The sequence below is a fragment of the Sciurus vulgaris genome (genome assembly GCF_902686455.1).
Source record: "Sciurus vulgaris genome assembly, chromosome: 6".
NCBI classification, from domain to species: domain Eukaryota; kingdom Metazoa; phylum Chordata; class Mammalia; order Rodentia; family Sciuridae; genus Sciurus; species Sciurus vulgaris.
This window is the reverse complement of record NC_136466.1, coordinates 140,252,528-140,280,307: the sequence shown is the minus strand read 5'-3', so window position 1 is coordinate 140,280,307 and position 27,780 is coordinate 140,252,528. Positions and strand designations below refer to the sequence as shown.

Here is a 27,780-nt window from a genome sequence, read left to right as displayed (position 1 = left end):
ACTTTTAACAAAAAACAACAAAATGTAGCACTACTGGGTAGAGTAACTAAGTTAAGATCAACACAGGATATTCAAAAAGACCTTACATGCCATTTCTACTTTCTAAACCAATATATTGAGGACTCAGACCTGAAAGGAAAGCTGAATTATTAAGAAATGCCATGGATTATTTATTCCATCCATTTAAATATAACAGTACAGTCGTAATATTAATAGGTGAAATATTTAACCTATTTGAAACATACCTCTAAATATAACAAATGGGAAGTAAATAAAAAAAACAAATGCAGATAGAAGTTGGAAATAATGAAACAGGAAATAGTAAAGAAATGATACCAGAACCACTTTAAAGTATTAAATATTTCAAAAATCTAAACGTAAATAATTTATAGTAACCCTTTAAATCTTAAAACCAGCTAACAATAAGGTTAACAGTTTTTAATAACAGAGGGAAGTTCCCCTGAGAGGACTACAATCATTATTTCTAAGACAGAACTATCAATTGAACAGTACACAAGAAAAAAGTAAAACAATAACAAACCAAAAAAAATCAAAGACAAAAGTATTTTAAAAAGGCAAAGACAATGAGGTGAATAAAGACTGAAATAATGTATGACTTCCAATTCTCTCATTGTTTATGTCATTTATTACACTACATAAAAACCTATTCTTAAAGTTAAGAAATCTCTTGATTTTGTCATATTATTATAATAATTTTAATATTTATTTATTATGTACTCCAGGTCCTGAGTTAAAAGCTTTCATAGGATATCTCATTTAATCCTCACAGCAATGCTATAAGAAGTACTATTAGCATCTGCATTTTACAGATCAGGAAACTTAAATAGCAGCCAGGTACTTTACCTAAGATTACACAACTAGTAATAGCCATGCTGGAACCCAGAAGTCTGTCTTCAGAGCTTGTGTTTTTAATGTGATTATTATTACCAGGTTGATTTTTGTTGTTTTGTTTTTTGGTACTAGGGATTAAACCCCAGGGTGCTTTACCACTGAGTACATTCCCAGTCTTTTTTAAATTTTGAGACAGAATCTCACTAAATTACTTAGGTACCTACTAAGTTGTTGAGGCTGGCCTCAAACTTGTGATCCTCCTGCCTTGGCCTCCTTAGTCTGTGGAATTACAGGCATGAACCACCATGTCTGGTTTTAGGTTGACTGTTTTTAAAACTGGCCAAAATCAATTTTCAATTAATTAAAAGAATAATGCATAAGCTTACTTCACTAAGAATAGCTGGCTGGGGACAATATAATGGAGGAGCCGGAAGATACAAGCCAGCAGGCACTAAGCCCCACAGTCTCTTACTGAAGTCCTTAGCAGAGTCTATCAGATGCTGTAATGTGTCTGAAAGAACATCTGCATCGGCCATAACTGATGCTTTCAGGACTTCTTGCACTGAATCAAATAGCAGATTTGCATCTTCCTCTTCAATGGGATCTACAAAACATAAAATTTGATAAAATAGTCAAAATTCATATTCGACTTCACATTTTATTTTGTAAGATAAAATTTTTTAATCTGAAAAAGTAGATTCTCAAGAATAAAATGGTTGACAAGCAAAGCATCCAAACTTACAAAAAATTATGAACTATCCTGTTATTTTAAGATTATAAGCATTTAGAGCATTAGACTTTTTCTAAAACTATACAAGAGATAAATAAAAATAAAATATTACATATGTAGCTGAAATTTCTTGAGAATCAATCATATTCCATCCCTTGAGGTAGCCATTATCCAGAATTTAGTAGAAATATAACTGGAATTCCTAACAGACATCTGTTCTACATGCTAAAAAATTTAATTTTACTTTTGTATTCTTCAACTCTTGATATCTCTCTATATTGTTTATATTTATCTCTATATTTTATAAAGATATATATTATCATATGCATATTTTATGGCTATACATGTATCCAAAAAATAAATAGCTCAGATTTATCTTTCAATTAATGAATTCGCTCTTAAACTGCTCTAATAACTTTGTTGAGTTTTTGTTTTTATTTTTTTATTTATTTTTTTTATTGTAAACAAATGGGATACATGTTGTTTCTCTGTTTGTACATGGCGCAAAGGCATACCATTTGTGTAATCATAAATTTACATAGAGTAATGTTGTTTGATTCATTCTGTTATTTTTTCCTTTCCCCCCACCCCTCCCACCCCTCTTTACCCTCTATACAGTACTTCCTTCCTCCATACTTGCCCCCCTCCCTAACCCTAAATCTAACCCTAACACTAACCCTACCCTCCCCCCCATTATGTGTCATCCTCCACTTATTAGCGATATCATTTGTCCTTTGGCTTTTTGAGATTGGCTTATCTCACTTAGCATGATACTCTCCAATTTCATCCATTTGCCTGCAAATGCCATAATTTTATCATTCTTTATGGCTGAGTAATATTCCATTGTATATATATACCACAGTTTCTTTATCCACTCATCAATTGAAGGGCATCTAGGTTGATTCCACGGAAGTCTGGCTATTGTGAATTGAGCAGCTATGAACATTGATGTGGCTGTATCTCTGTAGTATGCTGATTTTAAGTCCTTTGGGTATAGGCCAAGGAGTGGGATAGCTGGGTCAAATGGTGGGTCCATTTCAAGTTTTCTAGGGAATCTCCACACTGCTTTCCAGAGTGGCTGCACTAATTTGCAGTCCCACCAGCAATGTATGAGTGTACCTTTCTCCCCACATCCTCGCCAACACCTGTTGTTGCTCGTATTCTTGATAATCGCCATTCTAATTGGGGTGAGATGGAATCTTAGGGTGGTTTTGATTTGCATTTCTCTTATTACTAGAGATGTTGAACATTTTTCCATATGTTTGTTGATTGCTTGTAGATCTTCTTCTGTGAAGTGTCTATTCATTTCCTTAGCCCATTTGTCCACTGGATTATTTGAATCCTTGGAGTAGAGTTTTTTGAGTTCTTTATAGATTCTGGAGATTAGTGCTCTATCTGAAGTATGATTGGCAAAGATTTTCTCCCACTCTGTAGGCTCTTTCTTCGCATTGCTGATAGTTTCTTTTGCTGAGAGAAAGCTTTTTCGTTTGAATCTATCCCAGTGGTTGATTCTAGCTTTTATTTCTTGTGCTATGGGAGTCCTGTTAAGGAAGTCTGATCCTAGACCAACAAGGTGAAGATTTGGACCTACTTGTTCTTCTATAATCTGCAGGGTCTCTGGTCTGATTCCGAGGTCCTTAATCCATTTTGAGTTGAGTTTCGTGCATGGTGAGAGATATGGGTTTAGTTTCATTCTGTTGCATATGGATTTCCAATTCTCCCAGCACCATTTGTTGAAGAGGCTATCTTTTCTCCATTGCATATTTTTGGCACCTTTGTCTAGTATGAGAAAATTGTATTTATTTGGGTTTGTGTCCGTGTCCTCTATTCTGTACCATTGATCTACCTTTCTATTTTGGTACCAATACCATGCCGTTTTTGTTACTATTGCTTTGTAGTAGAGTTGAAGATCTGGTATTGCAATACCCCCTGTTTCACTCTTCCTGCTAAGGATTGCTTTAGCTCTTCTGGGTTTCTTATTCTTCCAGATGAATTTCATAATTGCTTGCTCTATTTCTGTAAGGTATGTCATTGGGATTTTAATTGGAATTGCATTGAATTTGTATAGCACTTTAGGTAGTATAGCCATTTTGACAATATTAGTTCTGCCTATCCAAGAACATGGAAGATCTTTCCATCTTCTAAGGTGTTCTTTAATTTCTTTCTTTAGTGTTGTATAGTTCTCATTGTAGAGGTCTTTCACCTCTTTTGTGAGATTGATTCCCAAGTATTTTATTTTTTTCGAGGCTATTGTGAATGGGGTAGTTTTCCTAATTTCTCTTTCTGAAGATTCATCACTTATGTATAAAAATGCGTTGGATTTATGGGCATTGATCTTGTAACCTGCTACTTAACTGAATTCACTTATGAGTTCTAAGAGTTTTCTGGTGGAATTTCCAGGTTCCTCTAAATAGATAATCATGTCATCAGCGAACAGGGATAGTTTGAGTTCTTCTTTTCCAATTCGTATCCCTTTAATTTCTTTGGTTTGTCTAATTGCTCTGGCCAGAGTCTCAAGAATGATGTTGAATAGAAGTGGTGAAAGAGGGCATCCCTGCCTTGTTCCAGTTTTTAGGGGGAATGCTTTCAGTTTTTCACCATTTAGAATGATATTAGCCATGGGCTTCGCATAAATGGCCTTTACAATGTTAAGGAATGTTCCCACTATCCCTATTTTTTCTAGTGTTTTGAGCATGAAGGGGTGCTGTATTTTATCAAATGCTTTTTCTGCATCTATTGAAATAATCATGTGATTCTTGACTTTAAGTCTATTAATATGGTGAATTACGTTTATTGATTTCCTGATGTTGAACCAACCTTGCATCCCTGGGATGAAACCCACTTGATCGTGGTGCACTATCTTTTTAATATGTTTTTGTATGCGATTTGCTAAAATTTTGTTGAGAATTTTTGCGTCGATGTTCTTTAAGGATATTGGTCTGAAATTTTCTTTCCTTGATGAGTCTCTGTCTGGTTTAGGTATCAGTGTGATATTGGCTTCATAGAATGAGTTTGGGAGGAGTTTTTGTTTTTAAATCAGATTAACTGAGCCATAATTTATATTCAGTAAAATTCATCTTTTTCAAAGTGTACAGTTTAGTGAACTTTTGATATATTGGCACAGGCCTGTAAGAACATTTCCATCACTCTACAAAGTTCTTTCATCCCCTTTGTAGTTAATTAAATCCTCCCCCACTACTCCTAGGTAACCACTGACTTATTTCCTGTTCCTATAGTGCTATTTTTTGTAGACTCATATAAATGGAATCAGACAATATAAAGTCTGTTTTTTATTTCTCTCATCTAGTGTATTATGGTCATACAATTCAACCATGGTTGTCACATATTATAAGTAGTTTGCTGAATGATGAAAAGCTGACTAACACAGACGGAGTACTCATAAAAATTTTTTTTTAAAAAGTAGTTTGCTATTTTTTTTTTTCTTTTTGGTACTGAGGACTCCACTGTGCTATGTCCCCAGTCCTTTTTATTTTTTGAGACAGATTCTTGCTTAATTGCCAAGAATGGCTTTGGACTTGCAATCCTCCTGCCTCAATGTCTCAAGTCACTGGGATTATAGGTGTTGAGTCAATGAACCCAGTATCTTCTTTTATAAGTCCATTTTACAGAAATACTGCAGTTTGCTTTTCCACTGACAGGCATTTGTGGTATTTCCAATTTGGGGCTATTATGAAAAAACTGCTCTAAACATTCACGTACTGATCTTTGGATGGGCCTGTTTTATTTCTCTTGGATAACATTACAGAATGGAATCCCTTTGAGTTTAAACTTGATTTGTTTCTGATCTTTAGGAATTCCCCCTTAATTTCTTTAAAGTTTAGACTTCGAAGATATTGTACTTTACCTAGAAATACATTTTATCTATGTATTTACTGTGGGAGAGAGATTTCAGATCATATTTAACAACAGTGCCACAACTGGGAGCTCAGACAGGCTTTTTTTTAGTTCCTGTTTTCAAATCCACCTTTTATGTAGTAACACAAATTAGTTTTTTAAAAAATCTGGACAGGGACTGGGGCTCAGCTCAGTGGCAGAGTGCTTGCCTGGCAGGCACTGGGTTCAATACTCAGCACTACATAAAAAAAAAAAAAAAAGGCACACTCTCCATCTATAACTATCAAAAAAACAAACAAACAAAAAAAAAAAAAAAAAAAAAAAAACCTGGACTGAAAATTGTCAAAGGAAAGTTCATAGTTAGATTTCCAGATACCATGGCATAAAGCACTAAAAAAAAATACAAGGGCCCTAGTCATCCTTTACCATTAAATATGTGACTTTCAATTATTGATTTCACACTATTTTGTCTAAATATCTCCATTTGTAAAACAAACATTTTGTAGGATTTCTAAGCAAATCTGAATGATATACATAATTATATACTATTTTTTATATTTTGTAATACCATTTGAGCTAGTCTAATAACTTTATTGAGTTTTTTGGTTTTTAACTTTTCAAATAAAAAAAAAATCTGATTTACATACTAGCTAAGAGGTGAACTAAATTGCTTCTAAGCATCCAACCAGGTTTGAGATTCTATGATTCTATGGAAACAAAAGAAAATGATCCAAATAAAGTAAAATTAAAATCAGAATAAGGTGGGCATGGTGGTGCATGCCTATAGTCCCAGCTCCTCAGGATGCTGAGATGAGAGGATTCGATGAGCCTAGGAATTCAGGGCCAATCTCAGCAACATAGTGAGACCTTAGTTTCAAAAAATAAAAAAAATTTATATAAAGATATGTATGGAGAAAATCACTCATAGCTTTTAACACTCATGTTTTGAGCTGGCATCAATTTTAGATGCTTCCATGATTAAGTATAAATATCCTTATATTTTTAAAGTTTATTACAAAGTATTAAAACATTTCCAGGTACTTATAAACTTCTTATATCACAAAGTTATATTAACTTGATACATATGTCAGACCTTATGTATGTAACACACCTGTAAATTGTTTATATTTTGAGCCCATTTCCTTTTTTGCTTCCAAAGAGGCTGGTTGACCTAAAAAACACTGCAATTTTTTCTGAAAAATGTGAGCTGGAGTCATACTTAATGGCAGCTTTGGACTCTTTTTCTTGGACCTGAAATGACATCACATTAAGGAAAATGAATCCAAATTTTGATAAAAGACAATTTCACACATCAAGAACTAAACATAAGGGTTGGGAATGTGGCTCAGTGGCAGACACTTGCCTAGCATGTGTGAGGCCCTGAGTTCAATACCCAGTGTCATAAAAACAAACAAACAACAACTAAACATAAAAATTTAAGAAACAATGGAAAGCCAGATGTGGTGGCACACATCTCTAATCCCAGCAGCTCAGGAGGCTGAGGCAGGAATACTGCAAATTCAAAGCCAAACTTACCAACTTAGGGAGGCCCTAAGGAACTCAGTGAGACCCTGTCTCTAAATAAAATATAAAAAACGATGGGGATGTGGCTCAATGGTTAAATGCCCCTGTGTTCATTCCCCAGTACCAAAAAGAAAAGAAACAATGGCATCCACCTGCTCTATTCACCCTACATATAAAAAGGAAACTGTATTAAGGTCCTCCCTGATTATGATCCTAATACATTTTCCCATTCTTATTTCCTATTGCTGTTCTACATATATACTTTATCCAAGCTGAACCAAAACTTATTTTTGCCAAAAGCCTTTGCTCAAGCTTAGGATGTTTTCTTTGAATAGTTATTTAATTCATCCAAATCCTATATTCCCTTCAATATCCATTGCAAATGACAACTACATAGTATTTCCTGTCTTTTCCCCACTTAATAATATCACTCTCCCTGTGGTATCACTGACCTTTATTTACCACACTATGGATACTATGTAAATTATAATAATGCTTTGTCCTGTTTTCTCTATTAAAGTTTAAATGCCTTAAATCACTGAAACTATGTACATTTAGATTCATATCTACTAAAATACCTGACATAGAGCTTTGCACAAGGCAGTTAGTTAAAAAAATGAATATATGTTGAACAACTGAATTAAAAAATACACAAAAAACACAGCAATGCCATGATACTCAGAAAAGTTAAAATGAAAGATCAGTTTAAATTAATTTAAACTCAAATCTTATTTGGCATAAACTCTCCCATTGACTACATGCCCATTAAGGGCATTACTAACACAAATACGCTAAATGTTTTAACACAAATAAGCAAGTCACTGAGCCAATACAGCACAGTAATCACTACATTAAATAGCATGTGGCTATGTAAATATAGGTGAAATTAAATTTAAAATGAAACTCCTTGGTTTCACTAGCCATATTTCAAATACTCAATAGTTGCTTGTAATTAGTGGCTACCACATGGACATTGAGCACATACAGAACACTTCTACCATTAGAAAGTTCTTTTGGGGGCTGGGCAGATAGCTCAGCTGGTAGAGTGCTTGCCTCGCAAGCACAAAGTCCTGAGTTCAATCCCCAGTACCACAAAAAAAAAAAAATGTCGCTGGCTCTTTGTGGTACAAAATCCGTGGATATTTGTCACCACTTGCAGCAACAATTTGCACAGGTCTTATGGGTGGTGGACTGGAAACTGAGCTACTTCTTTCTCTTTAGTGCACTGCTTTCTTGCTTGTTTGTTTATAGAGGATAGAGGAAATGAGGTTTACTTGCTTTGAGAGGAGAGAGAGAGAGAGAGACTTTGCTTATCGGAGAGAAAGGGAGACTTTGCTTAAGAGAAAGAGAGACTTCTTAGAGCTTAGAGGAAGAGAGACTTGCTACGCCTTAAAGTCTGCTGCTTCTTACTGGTGCATCTACCTAAGGTGCTTTAGTGATGTGTCTCAGTTCTCCGCTCTGCGATCTGCCTTCCACCGTTGCCCCTACTCACTGCTTCTATCGGCTAGCCGCTGCTTCTTCCTAGCTGCTGTTCTGCTGTCTTTTCTTTCTTCTTGCCCTATTCCTGCTAGCTGCTGTGTCTGCTAGCTGCCGCCGCTTTTCCCTACTAGCTGCTGTGTTCTTCTTTCTACTAGCTGCTGTGTGTCTTCTGTTTGCCACTTCTTCTGCTCGCTGCTGCTGTGTGTTGCACTGTCTCGCTCCGCCTACACTTATATCACCTCCAGGAGGCGGAGAGCAGGGCCACACCTCTTACGCAAAGATTAGGCCAGATGCTAGATGTCCGAGCAAGCACAATTAGGAGTGCTTGAGAACACATGCACATACACTGTGTGCGTGGACAATAAATCACCTGAGTGTGCTTATGTCAATTAACCTCCTCGCTGCCAATGTGATCAGGCACCGTTCTGGCGCGGTCAACATGGCACAGCCCCCAACAAAAAAAAAAAAAGTAAGTTCTTTTGGCCAATGCTGAATAAAGAATTCCATATATGTAAACACCAACAAAAAGTGAAATATAAAATACTTTATATGATACTGTTATACTTAAGCTTGCCTAAAAATACATACCTCACAAAACTGCTATCATGTTTACAGAACAGCTGGAAAGCCACACCAATTGCAACAGATGTCTTCCAGTCTCCAAGTTTATATGCTAACCACACTGCCTCTGGAACCAGGCCACCAATGAACAATAATTCAAGGGCATACTCAACTGTCCACACATTAGAAAGATTCTGATCTCTAACAATACTGGCCACCTTGGAGTGCAGCAGAGGAATAAGTCGAAGGGACTGCTCTGTGAGTAAATTAAAGAAAATGGATATTATAATCACACACATGCATCCAAATTCAAGCCTCCTTACATGTTATATGTATCCCTTTAATTAGTATCTTCTAAACAACACCACAGAAAGGAAGATACATACAAAATGGTATACAATAATACTAATTATGCTCTAGAACAGTTTTTTTCAACACTGGAGAATATGCTTCATTCATAGTCATGGAAGAAATAACAGAATTCTTAAAAAACAGAACAGAACAGAAAAGAAACACACAGAATGAGTCTATTAAACTCCAAATAAAAGTAAATACTGTTTAATGAGACATTTGTGTCAAGATAACATGTACACAGGTATACATATTAATATGTACCAGGTCTCAATGCACAATTTGTTACTGCAGGCTGCTTAGAAATACAGGCCTATTTTTCATATCAGATTATGAAATGTGGAGGACTGAGAAGGTGTTTTATCTGATTTTGCATTACCCACAGTGTTATACAATTAAAAAAAAAGATTTCAGGTAATAAATATACAATGTGTTCAATATATTAGTGTTCGTTAATAAGTGAAAGGGCTGGGAGTGTAGCTCAGTGGTAGAGTATTTGCTTAGCGTGTGCAGGGCCCTGGGTTTGATCCCCAGCACTTTAAAATATATATAAAGAAATAAATGAAAGGGAAAGTTTTATACAGTATAGTGGCGCGTACCTATGTCCCAGCTCATCAGGAGACTGCAGTAGGAAATTCACTTAGGCCCAGGAATTTGAGAAGTTGGGTAACATAGTGAGAACTCATTTCAAAACAAACAAAAGAATAAAAAATATAATATTCAATAACTTCTGAATAAAGACAAGATTCTAGTCTGGCTCAGGATTCAACCTTTCCCTTTCTATACCTCTCCCTAAAGTAACTTAAAGCAAGTTAAAATATGATGACAGCAATGTTATTAAAAATATACATGTTGGTCAGATTGTGGTGCCTGCCTACAATCCCAGTGGCTGGGGAGGCTGAGGCAGAGAGATCATGATTCAAAGTCAGCCTCAGCAATTTAGGCCCTAAGCAAAAAAAAATATAAAGGACTAGGGATGTGGCTTAGTGGTTAAGTGCCTCTGGGTTCAATCCCCAGTGCCTCTAAATACATACATACATACATACATACATACATACATACACATATTCTGATGGGAAATGAAACTGACCAAACTATGTTATTTGTATATGTGAATGTCACAATATATCCATTATTATGTAGAATTATAATATATCAACTAAAAAATAATTAGAATGTACACATTGAAGACAGACATTGTGGTTCATGCCTGTATTCCCAGCTACTTGGGAAGCTGAGATAGGAAGATCCCAAGTTCAGGGGCAGGTCTGAGCAACCTAGTGAGACCCTGTCTCAAAATAAAATAAAAAGGACTGGGGATCTAGATCAGAGATAGAGCACTTGCTTGGCATGCACAAGGTCCTGTGTTCAATGCCCAGTGCCATGAAGAAGGAAAACAAACTATGTTGAAAAATTTTCACTTCTTCACTCAAAATAAAATTGTTCAATGGCATACATGGGTTTCTGCCCCTTGAAATGAAGTATGAAGTGATTAATTTCTTATGTGGACTATACAGGGCAAGCTTATGTTAGGCACTAACACTTTAGCTCTTTGAAAAACATCTGGATAAATACAAAAACTTTTTCAATCACTAGGATATCTGATTCTATGTAGGCAAAAGAGTCAAGAGATTAATTTTTTTCTTTTTTTTATTCACTGTAAGCGAGGTACTATGCTATTAAAATAATTTGAATTATTTAATATTCTGAAAATTATACTACTTTCACACATTAAAAAAAGTTGACTGGGGCTGGCTCAGTGATAGAGTGCTTGCCCAGCATGTGTGAGGCACTGGGTTCGATTCTCAGCACCACATATAAATAAATGAATAAAATAAAGGTCTATCAATATCTAATATACAAAAAAAAATATATATATATATACTTAAAAGTTAACCACTTTTTATAATATTATATCAAATAAGCTATTCAAATCCCTAATACATACTGCCATTAGCTCTGACTAGAAAAAGTAACATCAAACAGATGCTAAGACTGCTTACCTTATAATTTTCCAACATACTGGGAAACTAAAAGAACTAAAGCATAGATATAAAATTTCAGGTATTTAAATTTTCAATAATCATAATCTCAAGCATGGAAAGGGGCACTGGGGATATAGCTCAGTTCGTAGAGTGCTAGCCTGTCAAGCACAGGGCCCTGGGTTCAATCCCCAGCACTGCAAAATAAATAAGTAAACAAACAAAGCATGGAAAGAGAATGCAAAAACCTCCTTTCCCCCACTCTCACGTCTTACCAGGAGGACATTTATGTGGGGAATAAAAAGGTGTACCTCTGCTTTTATGAGTGTTATGAGCATGTCTGGAAACAGTTTAATGATTCTATCACCATTTTTCCTAAACTGGGATAAAGACCAGTCCTACTTAGGTTTATCAAGCAATCTGTAAAGATGAGGATCATAAGCAAACAGCAAAAGTCCAATAAGTTTATAGAAGACAGATAAAAAATTGAGATGGATTTTCTAAAGACCAGGATTTTATTTTTTATTTCTTTTAGGTTTTTCTGAAAACCACTTGGAGTGCACCCATCTTTGTTAGTATAATAACAAGGATTAAGGACATAAATTGTCAGAAACATACTATAATAAACAGAGAACACAATAGTGATATATTCCTAAACTACAACAAAAAAGAATATAAAACCACTATACTGATAACAAATAATGTCAAGCATATGAGAAAATAAGTTACATAATCTGGGTGTCTTGGAGGGAGGCATAAAGGTCAGAGAAATGAGTGCAGGCTGTTCTCAGGAGCAAGCAGCGGGGAGCTACAGCGGAGGTCTACCGAAAGGACAAGAGAGTGATACAGATTCTGGGGAAACAGAGGTTCCCTGTCTGCTCCCACCAGTCCCCTAAAAAAAGCCATAATCCAGTAAGGGCTACTTCACTTCTTTCTCAGTGAAGTAAAGGTCCACTAGAAAGGAACCACTGAAGAATTTCCTTTGTGATTCTACCTTATATGCCTGATTTCCCAGGGACCCAGGACTTCCCACAGAACCCCAGTTGGCACTAGAACATTGCAGTAGAGGAGGTCCAGCTGGGTGAGGATGGTCCTCCACTCCCACCCACATCCCAAGACAATCTCAGAACATAAGAGTCTAAATAAAGGGTCCAAAATCCATTGTTTTGTGACGAGCTACTTGTTGAAAGTCCTGTATTGTATTAAACTTCTAATTACACTCTCATACTATCATGTGTGCCTTACCCACATACTTTTCCAAAATTCATGTCATTTCCTGTTTTAAGCCCAACATAACTCAAAATTCAGATTCTTTACCATACCATCTGGACCCTTTTCTGACTGTATCTCCTGTCACTTTCCACCTAAGTTTCTAGTCTATAGTTACACCAGTCTCAATGTCTCAAACACATCTAGCTGTTCTTGCCTCAGGGTTTTTACACAACTCAGACTGGAACACTCTGACCTCAGTTATCCAAGGTTCATACTCTCTTGTTATTAAGAATTCAGCTTTAATTTCACCTTTTTAGAGAGATCCTCCCTAAATTTCCAGTCTGAATTCAGTTTGGGTTTTTTTTTTGATTCTGGGACTGAAGGGCCTCTTGCATGTTAAGCATGTGCTTTACCACTGAACTGTAAATATAGCCTCTAATTTTCCAATCTGAAATAGTCACAGTGCATTATTCTATTTTAATTCTCTCCATAACAAGAATCAATACTTGATGTCTTATTTATGTATTAAATTATTTAATCTTTTGTCTCAAACTATTGTATGTAAACACCATAAAGTAACTGGTATAATATGTTTTGTTCACAGTAGTCAGAACAAATCTGTTTTATGTACAAAAAAATTCTACATTTGTTTTCATATGATCAATTTCATGTAGTATAAGCTAACATACTGTCAGGAACTGCATAATGTTATTTTGGTCAATGATAGGCCACATTAATGGTTATTACATGACCTAGTGAAGTCCAAGTCATCCCAGATTGTGCAGACACTCTACGGTAGTCACCTGTTGAAACCATCTAACAATGCATTTCTGAAAGTATATCCCCATCCTTACTTACATGACATGACTATATTTGCAACTCTCAGGACAATACCGATATAGTCAGCACTTAAAACTTAATACACAAATACTACACTACCTCACTTATATGTGGAATTTAGTAAAGCTGACTGCATAGAAGTAGAGAAAATTATGGTCTCCGGAGGCTGGAGACAGTGAGTGGGTAAGAAACGAGGGACTGCTGATCAGCGGATGCAAACTTTTAGATAAGCAGGAAGAACAGGTTTTGAGATGGATTACATAGCCAGATGAATACCATAAATAACAGTGCATTTATATTTCAAAGTAACTAAGAGAGTAAATGTCCAATGCTTCACCATAAAAAATGAAAGATGAGTTGGATATTAACTTAGCTTGACATAATTATACATAAACATATATGAAAATATCACATTGTACCCCATAAATGTATACAATTACAATATCGATCACATTGTTGTTTAAAAATTAACCTCTTTAAAATTAGTGAATGTCATAGTTCATTTATGTATTTTTCTCTAAGAGGGCAAGGGCAGTTATCTAGCAGAGGATTAAGTACATTTAGACTCTATTAATGAAATAATTAAATAGACAAAAGTTGGGATGGGGCTGTAGCTCAGTGTTGAAGCATTTGACTAGCATGTTTGAGGCCCTGAGCTCAATTTCCAGCACTAAATAAATAAATAAAACAAAGTTTTTTTTCTAACCCCTCTTCTCTTTCACTTTTAATACTGGGAATTGAACCCGGGGGTGATTTACACTGAGCTACATCCCAGTCCTTTTCATTTTTTGAGACAGGGTCTCACTAAGTTCCTCAGGTTGGACTTATACTTATGAGCCTCCTGTCTAGGCCTCTTAAGTTGCTGAGATTATAGGTTTACATCATCATACCCAGTTAATAGTACAAATTTTAAAAAAGAAAATAAAATGTTTAGCTGGGTGCTGTGGTGCACACTTGTAATACCAGCTATGTGGGAGGTTGAGGCAGGAAGATCACAAGTTCGAGGCCAGCATGGGCAACTTTAAGAAGTCCTGTCTCAAAATAAAAAAATAAAAGAGAGTTGGGGATATAGCTCAGTGTCAAAGCAATCCTGGATTCACCCCCCATACTGCAATTAATCAATCAATCCATGAATATAAAATAAGCAGAAAAAAATAGCCAGTCCAAATAAAATTAAATTCTAAATCAGTAGATGCAAAATTTGTTAAATTTATGCATTTTTACATAAATGAAGACAGCAGCTCTTTCACAGTGGAAGTAGAAACTTTATAAATATCAACCTGCCCAAATTTTGTGTACATATTTTGTGTACATATTTAATAAAAACAAACCTAAGTAATTACTTTTCTCAAATATGATTTGTTCACAGGTTATCCCTGGGCATCTCCTATGTGCCAGGTGCTGTGCTAGAATAGTACCATTTCCCTAAAATAATGATCTCTGTATAATGTAAACTAAACATTATGTACAAAATGAAAGGTGAGAAAATTACATTTTACCATATTACCTGCTTTAATATGAAGTGGAGGAAGAACATTCACACTGTGAGGGGGGAAGATGCAAAGCAGCTGATTGGTGAAATAGGCAGCCATGAAACGAGCCATAGCCTGGATGACTCTTAGTGCAGCCTCAGGATGGACACGTCCAGACACTGCAGACTCACAGTGAGACCACTCAGGGTCTAAGGAATAAAGAAAATGCCAAAGGAGATTCTGTCCAAACTATCAAAAAGTAGTAATATTTAAGTTCATTAAAAGAAGAAAATTATAATTAAAGTTTTTTCTGAGATGAGCACCCATGGCCTATACAAGGTAAATTATAATAGGTATCCACACTTCTTGAAGACAATAAGAACAAAAATAATTATTCATGACTATAAGCAAATATACTTACAAACTGTACACTACTTTAACAGTTCCTTTCCTTTTGTGTTTTATTTCGTTTGTTTAATGACATGGGTAGGGCTTACTATGAAGATTATCTAAAAAACATCAAAATAGGGGGACACTGCATTTTTTCCATAATATCAGGTCTGGGAGTTATACTCCCATTAGTTATACATAATGGCTATATTCTTTTGGGAGGCTGTAGCAAAATGTAGAGGAAAGAGTGGAGGAGAGATGTTAGTGGTAGTAGAGGTGAGTACATCAAAATTTCTGGAGCCTAGCTGGGGTAGCTTAGTGGTACAGTGCATACTCTAAAGCACAAGGGTTCAATACCCAGCACCAAAAGAGAAAGAGAGAGAGAGAGAGAAAGAGAGAGAAAAGGCAATTCTGAATCTGGTAAAATTATATTAATAATGGCAGCCTCATCAATAGAAATTAAATGATATACAATGATTTAATAAAGCAGGTGTGAATCATACAATAGAAATTAATGATATACAATGATTTAATAAAGCAGGTGTGAAGAAGTGTTAATGTAATAGGACTCACAGCCTGAAACACCCTTGGGTGGCATCTGGAAGCTTAGATTTTGGAAGGATTTTCACTGTGCTAAGAGTAGCTCACTGGGTCTATACTGTGAAAACAATGTGGTTTTGCTGAACACCTGTCCTCCCTCTGAGAGTACTGAATGCTGCTATGTGCCACGCGAGATGGGAGCTATGTGACCAGCCATAATTGAAACCCTGAAAAGAACCTCTAATGAGCACTCATAGATAACTCTCACATGTGCTGTCACACTCCTCACTGAAGGAAACAGGCGAATCCTATGTGACTCCACCAGGAGGACTTCTGGAAGCACGTGTCAGGCTTTCTCCAGGCCTCACCGCATACGTTTTCCCCCTTTGCTGAGTTGGCTCTAAATCCTTTCACTGTGTAAATAACAGCTATGAGCTTGACTGTCTGCTGAGTCCTGTGAGTCCTCCAATGAATCATCAAAATAGGGAGCAGTCATGAGGACCCCCAATTCAGAAAGTATATGTTTACTATATTTTAAACAAGCATGATTAAAAATTAAAATAAATGAACTACTGAAAGCTAAATCATGTAAAGACAATATTGATGAAGAAAATGAAGACCATTCAATCATTTAAAAAGCTGGGCACAGTGGTGCACGTCTAAAATGACACCAGCTCAAAAGGTAAGGAGGGAGGACCACAAATTCAAGGACAGCCTCAGCAACTTAGTGAGGCCCTAAACAACTTCATGAGACCCTGTATCAAAATTTTTTTTAAAAATTAAAAAGGGCTGGGGATGTAGCTCAGTGGTAAAGTACTACTGGGTTCAATCCTCAATACAAAAAAGTAATACACAAAAGTCTCACTCATACATAGCTAGTCAACCTTTCTAGAGGGTACCTTAAAAACAGAATAGAAAGTCTTCAACTGCAGGTACTCAGATGCTAAAAGAATTATATACACTGCAGCATTCTTTAAAACAGAAAATATATGGCAACAGTTTAAAATGTACAATAATGGGAAAATACACAAACACACACACATTGAAGGGCACTAAACAAAAATCACACTTGTAATTTTCTTTATATTTTTTCAGTTTTCAAAATTGTCTAAAATGAACATGTCAAAATAAACACTAAAATTTAAAAGGAAGAAGAAATACACAATCAATCAACAAAAATGAAAAAGTGTTCATCATCTCTTGCAATTAGAGAAATGCAAACCAAAACTGCTCTAAGATTTCATCTCATTCCAGTCAGAATGGCAATTATCATGAATACAAGCAATAATAAGGGTTGGCAAGGATGTGGGCAAAAAGATACACTCATACATTGCTGGTGGGACTGCAAATTAGTGAAACCACTTTTGAGAGCAGTATGGAGATTCCTCAAAATATTTGGAATGGAATCACAATTTGACCCAGCTATCCCACTCCTCGGTTTATACCCAAAGGACTTAAAATCAGCATATTACAGTAAAGCAGCCACATCAATGTTCATAGCTGCTCAATTCACAATAGCTAGATTGTGGAACCAATCTAGATGCCCCTCAATTGATGAATGGATAAAGAAATTGTGGTATATATACACAATGGAATATTACTCAGACATAAAGAAGAATAAAATTATGGCATTTGCTGGTAAGTGGACAGAGCTGGAGAATATCATGCTAAGTGAAATAAATCAAGGCCAAATGTTTTCTCTGATAAGTGAATGATGATACATAATGAGGTGAGGTAGAGGGGGGGTAAGAGAATAATGGGAAAACTTTGGATTGTGAAGAGGGAAATGGGGTGGAAGGGGGTGGGGGAAGGAAAAATAGTGGACTGAGACAGACATTATTACCTTATATACACGTATGATTACATGAATGGTGCGAATGTACATTGTGTACAACCACAGAAATGAAAAGTTGCACCCCATTTGTGTACAAGGAATCAAAATGCAGTCTGTAAAAATAAAAAAATACTAAAAAAAAGTTAATGAAAACAAATAAAGATTTTTTTAAAAATTTAAAAAGATGGGGCTGCTAGTGTAGCTCAGTGACGGAGCACTTGTCTATCATGTATAAGGTTTGATCTACAGCACTGCAAATAAAAATAATAATAAATACATAAATAAAAATATGTGGCTTCCATATTAAAAATAATATGGACTCCACTTAAAAAGTCCTGATCTATTTAGAAAGTTCTGCTACTTTGGGCTTTCAGGCACATTCATATGTATGGTATATAGCTAACAGTCAAATGTCCTTTAATCATTATAAATATATTAAGGGTTCATTCATGTATCTCTTCCCTTTGGCTTTCTGCTTAATTTAAATATATCGCCTTGAAAACACACAATCCAGAAAAAGTATAAAGAAAATTACACAATCTCTTACACAAATTAAAGAAGACTCAGAATATCTCAGAAAGTGATTTTCATGACTATTCTAAACCACTTTAAGTAATATTTAAAGAAAATATAAACACAGTAAGGAATACTTGGATACCTGATATTAAATCTAATAAAGAGGGTGTGAGAGAAGTTATATCAATTCATCAGGCAATTATTGCTATAATGTGGGGAATTCTTACAATTAAAAATAAACAAAACAAAAAACTTAGTATGATCCTTGTTATTGAGAACTTAAGAGTCCAAAATGTAATGTAACTTATAATGTTGAGGCAGGACAGCTGACTTTTATGTATAAGCAATTTCTTATAAAATCCCATAAATAGGAATTAACAAGATTAAATATATTGAGTTTTAAAAAGCATACCTGAACAATGTTCATTTTCTTTAACAGGCATTTGGGACCATCTCAGTATTTCTCTTACTAGCTGATCACATAATCCTTGAGCATCATTTAAATTGTATCTATAGAGGTGGCAGTATAAAAGAGAGAGGTAATATCGTATCTGAAGAAAACAGCTCCTTCTTCCTCCTGAAACATGGAAAGAATTAAGCTTACCTTAAAAGCAAGTTAACAAAGAACGCTCTTTGTCTAGTGCTAGGCAAACAGAAGTACACGACTTGTGAAAATTCATCAAGCTGCACACTTGCAATGTATATACTTTTCAGTATATGATTTTTGCTTGTTTTGGTTTTTGTTGTTTGTTTTTGTGTTACTGGGGACTGAACCCAGGGATGCTCTACCACTGAGCTACAACCCTTGTCCTTTTTATTTTTTATTTTGAGACAGGGCATTCCTAATTTGCTAAGACTGGCTTCAAACTTGTGATCCCCCTGCCTCAGACTCCTGAGTAGCTGGGAAGACATGGTTTCAGAGAAATAACTTTCAGTTTCATACTGCCAATACTTCAGTTTTAAACTTTAATAAAAGATTTTTTAACAATAGGACAGCAATACTTTGACTTTTTCAGTTTTATTTTCTTTCATTAAGCCCTAGAATGACTAAGATTTTATCCAAAGGGAGATGCAGATTATCATCATCTCAGAACTGAGGTCCACAAATGACTTCTATATCAGGTACACAGAGAATGGAACAGAAGGAAACATGTCACAAAACCCCCAAAGAGCCATTCATATATCCAAGAGATGGTCAAAGAGTCCTCCTAAAGGAGATAAAACAATTATCCAAAAGGCAAGAACCAACTGACAATTGCCTTCAAATACCTGAAGGGTGTTAAGAACTAAGATAGTTGGCTGCCCATCACTTACCCATTCTTCCTGAACAAAAGAATTAAGATTTTATTTGAAGTTGCGATGCACCTAGATCATAATTTCTCACTAGATACAGTGAACCAAGATAAAATAGCATGCACAACTTCCAAAGTGTTTAGAGAAAGGTAACTCAGCCAAAAGGCAAACCCTTTACCCCCTTTCCTACCTTCCTCACCTTCCTTTTGCCTGCTGCCTAGAACATGGATGTAATGCCTAGAACTCCAGCAGCCATTTATCCCATGTAATGGTCTTAATATCACACTAAGGATGACAGAGCAGAAAAATCAAAGGAGCCTGGGTTCTTTTGTTTGTTTGTGGGGGTGGGGGGTGTTAACAGGAATTGAATCCAGTGGTGCTTTACCACTGAGTTACATCCCTAGGCCTTTTTAATTTTTTGAGACAGGATCTCACGGAGTGGCTTAGAACCTTGTTAAGTTGCTGAGGCTATCCTCAAAATTGTGATCTTCTGGTCTCAGCCTCCTGAGCCACTGGGATTACAAGTGTGTGCCATCATGCCCAACAAGGAGCCTGTGTTCTTTTCTCTTCTTTTTTCTCTTTTTTCTGGTACCAGGGATTGAACCTGGGGCACTTAACCACTGAGCCATATCCCCAACCCTTTTTTTATATTTTATTTAGAGACAGGGTTTTGCTAAGTTGCTGAGGCTGTTTTTGAACTCATGATCCTCCTGCCTCAGCCTCATGAGCTGCTGGATTATAGTGAGCCTGGGTTCTTAATGATACCTGGGAACAGCAAATCAGCCCCAATCTGCCAAGTTCTGGTCTCCTTTCATAAGAAAGTAGCCAGGCATGGAGGCACCCACTTGTAGTCCCAACTACTGAAGAGACGAGGCAGAAGTATTCACTTGAGCCCAGGAGTTCAAGGCTAATATAGTGAAATTATGTTTCAACAAAAAAGAAAGAAAAATAGTCTTATGAAGCCTCTGGCACTTTCAGTTTTTATTACTAGAAGCCAGTCCTAATGGCTAAAAGTTATAAAAATCCCACAACAGAACTCATAATGAATTTTTTTTTCATCTAGAACTGCCCATTTCACTGAATGCCACCCTCCTTCATTCAACTGGACAATTCCTAAATCTGAGAACTACATGAAACTTTCTAAATGTACTCAATCACAAGTTCAACTGATTAAATAATTGTGAAATGTGACCTCCATTTCACTACCTTTGACATGCTTTGGTTCATCTGACTAATTTCCCTTCTTTTAGGTAAAACTCACCTTGTTACACCACAGTCCTGCAACTGACCCTCCACAATGTATCAAAGTGACTTTTCTAAATGGCTTAAATGGATACTCCTTGACTTACCATAAGGTCACATCATGACAAAACCATCTTCAGAAATATTCGGAGTCAAAAATGTGCTTACAAGTATAGGTGTGGTTCACTGGTAGAGTATTTGTCCAGCATGCATAAGGCCCTGGGTTCAATCCCCAGTACCACAAGTAAATCAATTAATGCACTTATACACCCAACCTATGGAACATCACAGTGTAGCAACACAGTACACCACAGAGCATCAGTTGTTTACCTTTATAATCACACAGCTGACTGGAAGCTGTGACTCACTGCCACTGCCCAGCATCAGGAAGAGTGTATTTTACACCATGTACTGCCAGCCCAGAATAGAGCAAAATGCAAAATCTGAAGTAAGGTTTCTACTGAAGGTTTATTACTTCAACACCATCATAAAGTTGAAAAATCTTAAGTCAAACTGTTGTAGTAAAAGATCTCCATTCATTTGAACAGGTCCCTTTCCTACAAAAAAAAATGTCTTAACTGATCCCACTCTACACAAGACCTTTCTCGATCATCAGTTCTCCATGTATCTCTCACCATCCTATCGCCAACATCACACACGTGTCACATAATCTAGTCCTACTAAACTACTTATGGTTCATCAAACTGTGTTAGTTCCTAAGGTCTTTTATTTTTAGAATGCTATTTCCTCTGATAAAACAACTCCACTGCCTTAACTGGCCAATTTCTACTCAATTTTAAATGCTAATTCCCAGGCTTTCTCCCGACTAATGCTTATGCTCTAGCCCCAGATTCCATGAAATGCTCTTTTTGCTCTCAGGCACTTACCACACAACATAAGGAGAAAAGTAAGCGTGGGTAATTTGAGGGCAAATTTGTTTTTTTATTTCAGTTATCCCTAGTACCCAATACAGTTGTGGGCACACAGCAGGCACTCAATAAATACTAATTAAGTGGTGGATGAATAAATGAGGCATACAAAGTCATAGGAGCCAGAAAATAAATATAATAATTGGCCCAGCTAGTACGGGGGGCACACACCCGTAACCCCAGTGACTGGGGAGGCTGAGGCAGGAAGATCGAAAGTTCATGGCCAGCCTCAGCAACTTAGCAAGGTCCTAAGCAACTTAATGAAGCTCTGTCTCAAAATAAAAAATAATAAGGACAGGGGATGTAGCTCAGTGGTTAAGTGGTTAAGTGCCCTGGGTTCAATCCCCAGTTCCCTCTGCCAAAAAAGTAATAATTGGCCCAATCATGCAGTAGTTACAATCAGGGCTAGCTCCAGGTTTACCAGCTGAGAATGTCTGTCATCTCAGCCACACCCTGAGCCCTGTATCATAAAAGATGTCATCAGTTTCTAGAGTCTTTATAAGCATATCAAAAACCCCATGCAAATCATACTTAACCCAGCAACTTATGTACCAACATATATTCTTAAATCAGTTAAGGGCAAAGAGCCTCAGCTCCAGGTTTCTCCAAGTTTATAAAAAGGTGGCAAAATATTTAATCTACATTTTCCCATTCAGACACCTGTAGCTCCTCTAAACAACAAAAAGTAAACAGTATTTTTTAGGTTCTAAATCTCATTGGTCTTCATTAAAAATCAACCACACATTTCACCTCTAGCAACAACAAAAAAAAGGACAAGAGATTTCCCAAGAGGTCACTGAAGGGATTCCTGGGGTCATGAATTTCAAGACTAAGAATAATTTTAAATAAGTACTACTGATAGTCAAGTTGACAACAACAGATGTTCTCCTTGGGCATTAAGATACTGTGAGCACTGAATGCTGGAATTATTTCAGAGCTCTGCAACAAGTTAATACATACTCTTATCAATAGCATGGCCTATATCATTTTTAATACCCCCCCCCTACCTGTCTCTTTGGTTTCTTCTAGAGCTTTCTTCCACAGTTGAACAGACTTTTCATAAGATCCTAACAGGAAACATTCTTCACCTAGGAAGTTTTTAACCACAATTAGCCATGTTAATCATATTAATTTATAAAAATTTACTAGGTTCTAAAATTCAATAAATACATCTCAGCCAGAAAATATTTTGAACAAATAAATTGCAACCAATTAAAAAACCAAAGCTTATTCACAGAGTTAGAAATTCTTTATAAGATACTGACCATTGATTGATGTAAGTTCTAAGGTCTGATTCAAGTGGTCTCCAGCAGTCTGTAAGTTAGCCTGTATATGACATAACAAGGACTTGACAGTAGATGCTTCATTTGCTATATTTTCAACTAACTGTCTGTCACCTTCAGGAATTCTTTGACTTAATTGTGCTTGATACCATAAAGTTTTTTTGTACAATATTCTCCAGAGAGCAATCAATCTGCACATAAAATTAGGTAATCATCAAAACCAAGTTTCAAATCAGTAATGAGTTTAGCCCCCTTATATCCTATTTTTCTGCCTGTATTCTTGACTGCTGTAATAACATATACTGATCTGATTTAAATACATTACAAAGTACGACTGAAAATGCGTAATATATATGAAAAAAATCTTCACAGTTTTATGTGCCTGTGGTCACTTTTTTAATAGTACTTAACTAAAAGTCCAAATCTTTTAACATCATGGTTTCCCAAGACCTAAAAAAGGAGTGTGCTGTATAACATTTAGCATAAATCCTAAAATATTTTTTCATTGGCAAATAAAAATTGTACAAATTTATCAGGTATAACATGTTTTGAAATATGTACATAAATATTTTTAAAATAACATAATTCCTTTCTGGAGTAATGAAAATATTCTGGAATTAGTACTAACAGTTTCACAATCTTAAATGAAAAACCACTGAACTGTATACTTTAAAATGGTAAATTTTACAGTATGGAAAATCTAATCGTATTTTAGTAATATAGTAGGTAATTATACCTGTGACTTGGCTGTTGAACAAGATTTGTTACTTGAGGATGAATCTTGAAAGATGACTTCCAAGACCAGTTTTCCTGAGAATCACTGTCTTGAAACATTTGAAAAACAGATACCACCAATGAGTCTTGATCTGCTGTACTACTTCCATCAGCCGATGCTGAAATAACTTCAGGTTGAAGCCTATATATGCCATTTAAATTGTCAGCTACCATTCTGAGTAAATAAAAGCAGGCAAAAAGTTTCTCTGAGAACAAGTAACCTTTCTGTTGCTGAGTCAGCAAAAGCTTTATAGTATTTGAAGTCAGTTTTATCAAATGTCTCACATCTTGCCTGTATCTTATATCCCAATACTGGGTAGATAAACACTGATGAAAAAGTTGAAAGATACAAAGTACCCATGTGTTATGTTTTGGGATCTTGCTTAAAAAAAGATTAAGTTTGGGAAAAGGACATTTTACAAACTGAAGAATATAGAAAAAATGGGTGATACAAATTACTGTATAATTTAACATTAAACTTTTTTCTGTCACATTTTTTGAAGTTCCTACAGTCCACGCTGCAAGTAGATTTTTCTGGATAGAATGCAGTTCTGTAATGGTTCTGTCTGTCTTCTTGGTGTCATCCTTTGCATGTATCGTATCAAACATAGATGCAAATTCCAATCTTCCCTCATTGGCACTGCTAAACATAGGATCACTTTTTTGGTTCCATAAAGGAAATAAGGTATTTGGAAAGTATTTGCCTTCATTAGTTTCTTCTGCTTCAAAATCCTAAACATAAAGGAAAAGATTGTACTTAATACCATTTAAACCTTACAAGTAGAATCACTGTGATATTCTCAAATTTCTCTTCCCTCTAACAAATGAAAAACAAAATGTGTTTCTTGGAAAAAGGTCAATATGTAATTGTTCAAAGTAAATGAAACACTGCTTTTAAGTACCTGAAAATCTGTTTTTTCATTTGGCTTTATTGTTTCTTCTGTTTGCAAAAATTTGGGAACAGTAGAATCAGCTGAACTTTCATTTCCTTGGTGTTTTAACAGGCTAGACCTTAGGGAATCCAGTGATCGCAAGTTCAGTCCTTTGCCTTTTGGCTATAGATGAAAAGAGAAAAGATTCCCAAGTACAAAATTTTATATGTAATTCCATTATAAGCAATTCAAAATTCTCTGGTTGACTGTACATAGAGAACTTTATTGTTAGTATAGTTTTGACTTTGAAAAGAAAGCAATATTACCAATGATACCAAAAAGCACTATACCTTAGACAACATCACACTTTGGTATGTTTTCTCAAGCCTCTGGGTTGAATCAAGTAGAAGTGATCTCATGAGCACTGATGGAGACAGGTTATCAAGAAATCGAAGGGTTGTGACCATGTATCCATCAGAAATAATGAGGTAGGGTAACCGCGAGTGTGCTTTTATAGAAAACCTCTGTCTCATAGGGTCACTATCAGAAGCTGATGAATCTACAGAATTATTTGAATCTTGAAATGTAAACTGCTGTGGTCTAGCAAACAAACATTAGAATTCAAGAATCAGTAAGGGAAGATCTTAAAAAAAACTATATTATTCCAAAGAAAAAGCAAAATAACAAAAATTACATAATAAACAGAAGAAAAACACATGAAAGTATTAAATGTACACTTATCTGCGAAGAAAATATAACGTTAGTGATTAAAAACGTAAGTTCATAAGTTTTTAATTTTTTTTTAGTAAATGGAATGATGCCATTTACTACTTTGTTTTTAATAAAATACAATCTATTTCAGAAAAGAATTAAGGTAGTTTATTTTTATTATTAAAGAAAAATAGTTAACTTTATTTTAAACCATATATTTAAATATACTTTTAGAAATATAATTAAGAATTCTCAGTATACTTGTTATTAAGGGGTAAGAAAAGGAAACTCAGACAGATGTTTGGGAAGGATAATGGTGAGTAAAATTTTTTATCAGCTTAAAATTAAATTTTGAGTGAATTTCCATAAATATACATATTTATTGTTTAATGGTATTCCTGGTTCTAATCATTTAATATCACTGCTTATTAAAAGTTTGAAACTTTATAAATATAAAGGCAGAAAAACAATCAAAACTAATGGTAATGTTTCTCTTGTTAGAAAACTAACCAGATTTCTTAACCAGCTTTTTTTTTATTAACTAAATGACCAACAACAGGATACTAGTTAACTGTAGTATGTACACACCACAGAAATCTACAGAACCACTAGAAATAATGTCTAACATGAAAAGATATGTAAGAGATGCCATCAAATAGCAAAATAATAAAGAGCATATATCATATAGTTCTTATGTTAAAAAAGAAATTAACATTGCTATTATTATAAATGTTGCATTTTTTTTTTAATTAGGAGGACAACATACTAAAATATTAATTGTTCTTCAAGGAGTAGAGTTACAGGAGTATATCATTTTCTATACTTTTCTAGTTTATTTTTAAATAATGAATATTTATACAGTTTAAATGGGAACTGCACTTGGTGATTTATAATTAAATAATTATATTATCTTACTGCATTTCCTCACCTTCATTTCATAAGGGGTGGGAGAAGAGGCTTAAAGAACAACTGAGTAATACAACAAAGTAGAAAAACCAATATCTGAATCTTGATCTATTTGACTCCAAAGTCAAACTACTACCTCATCTCACAATTAAAATTTTAAAATAAGGCTAAAATCTAAAGTCTTTTATCCATTACCAAAAACTTTTACCCTTTGGGGAAAAAGTAGATAAATCCATATGTCAAGGTAATTTTGAGTTATTAACTTACCTATGTGCTACTCTTTCACAACAATGAAAGTCATATCACACTTTTATTATCTCTTATATCAAAAAATATATAAATTTTTAATGCTATTGAATATTTAAATATACTCAGAGTCACAATGTCAAATTTTCACCAGGATTAAGCCACAAAAAGAAATAGAAGAAAACTATAAATAAGAAACAGATATTGAGATGACAAACTCAAAGAAAGAAAAAGACAATTTGAAGATGAAATTATTTTTGAAAATATACAGTGAAAGTACTTCCAAAAGAGAAAAACTTCTGAAAATAAAACAATTCAAATGTCTCACCTGTATGTTATTAGTGGATGAAGAGGAATAAATTCTGCTGGCCCAAATTCAATAGAGCAACCAAATGTAATTAATGTTAGCAATTCACCTTGGCAGGTCAATAACAGCATGGAACCACGTTTTAACACACAAGCAAGGAAAAGACTATCATGTGTCCAGCTGACATCACCTACCCAATAGGACCTAGAAAAAGCAAGACACAACATGTTTAGACAGGACTCTACAATGTATTCAACAATTTATACTGAGCTGTACCACACAGGATTGAAACATTTCAAAACACGAGGGCAAAGGAATAGATAGTAAGCAACTGTCACACAAGCATGAATTTTACTTCCTAGAAAAAAGGAGCTTGCTCATAGACATCTACTCCAACAATATTCTGATTAGAAATTTATTAAGAGTGGCTGGGGAGATAACTCAGTTGGTAGAGTGCTTGCCTACCATGCACAAGGCCCTGGGTTCAATCCCCAGTACCACCAAAAAAAAAAAAAAAAAAAAAAAAAAACAAGAAATTTATTAAGATTCCTAAGCAACTCAAAATGGAAATACTCCCTGGAGTGAGGCGTATAGTCATATTTTAATTAGAATGAATTTTCTAGTGAAGTCTACAACTGAGATCTATAGACAGATTTCAGGCTGTGCCTGTCCTGTGGCTTGCTGGAATACAGCTCAGCAGCAGACTCTTGTCTCCTCCCAAGACTGTCACTATCACCACTTCTTAACTATCTGGTAATGTTAATGTTTCACAAGAATAAAAAGCAGCTCCACCTCATGAAAATGACTGACAACTAACTCAAACAGACCACTGACCAGAGATCAGTGATACTTTTGGGAAGAAACTATTGGAGAGGGAAAGAAAATGAAGAAGACTGAGTGACCTCAAAACTCAGAAAATTCAGAAACAGCATGGAAAAGTGTTGAGAAAAGAAAGGAGCTCCAGGAAGAAATCTTCATACTCTAGAATCCTGCATAAGTCCTGTTGGTAGCTCATGTGCCATCCAAAATAGCCACCCATGTTGCTGCATCATAGGATTCCAACTGTTTAGAAGGTTATA

General features: G+C 35.3%; 1 protein-coding gene across 14 annotated transcripts in view; it reads right to left on the bottom strand.

The window, feature by feature from the left end:
- CPLANE1 (ciliogenesis and planar polarity effector complex subunit 1) overlaps positions 1–27,780 on the bottom strand; it is a 173,225-nt gene that overhangs the window by 135,966 nt on the left and 9,479 nt on the right. For 13 of the 14 annotated variants that reach the window (XR_013764779.1, XR_013764780.1, XR_013764781.1 and 10 more), the window contains 11 exons: positions 26,723–26,905; positions 24,882–25,131; positions 24,562–24,714; positions 23,622–24,391; positions 22,868–23,076; positions 22,610–22,690; positions 18,551–18,715; positions 14,894–15,067; positions 9,029–9,257; positions 6,549–6,688; positions 1,239–1,456 (listed from right to left, as the gene is read on the bottom strand). Coding sequence is in view for 11 of the 14 variants with exons in the window: in XM_079145730.1 (XP_079001856.1) it covers positions 1,239–1,456; positions 6,549–6,688; positions 9,029–9,257; positions 14,894–15,067; positions 18,551–18,715; positions 22,610–22,690; positions 22,868–23,076; positions 23,622–24,391; positions 24,562–24,714; positions 24,882–25,131; positions 26,723–26,905 (2,572 nt within the window). In the remaining 3 variants the exon portion in view is untranslated. The remainder of the gene's footprint in view (positions 1–1,238; positions 1,457–6,548; positions 6,689–9,028; positions 9,258–14,893; positions 15,068–18,550; positions 18,716–22,609; positions 22,691–22,867; positions 23,077–23,621; positions 24,392–24,561; positions 24,715–24,881; positions 25,132–26,722; positions 26,906–27,780) is intronic. The other variant, XM_079145733.1, reaches the window with a different exon arrangement.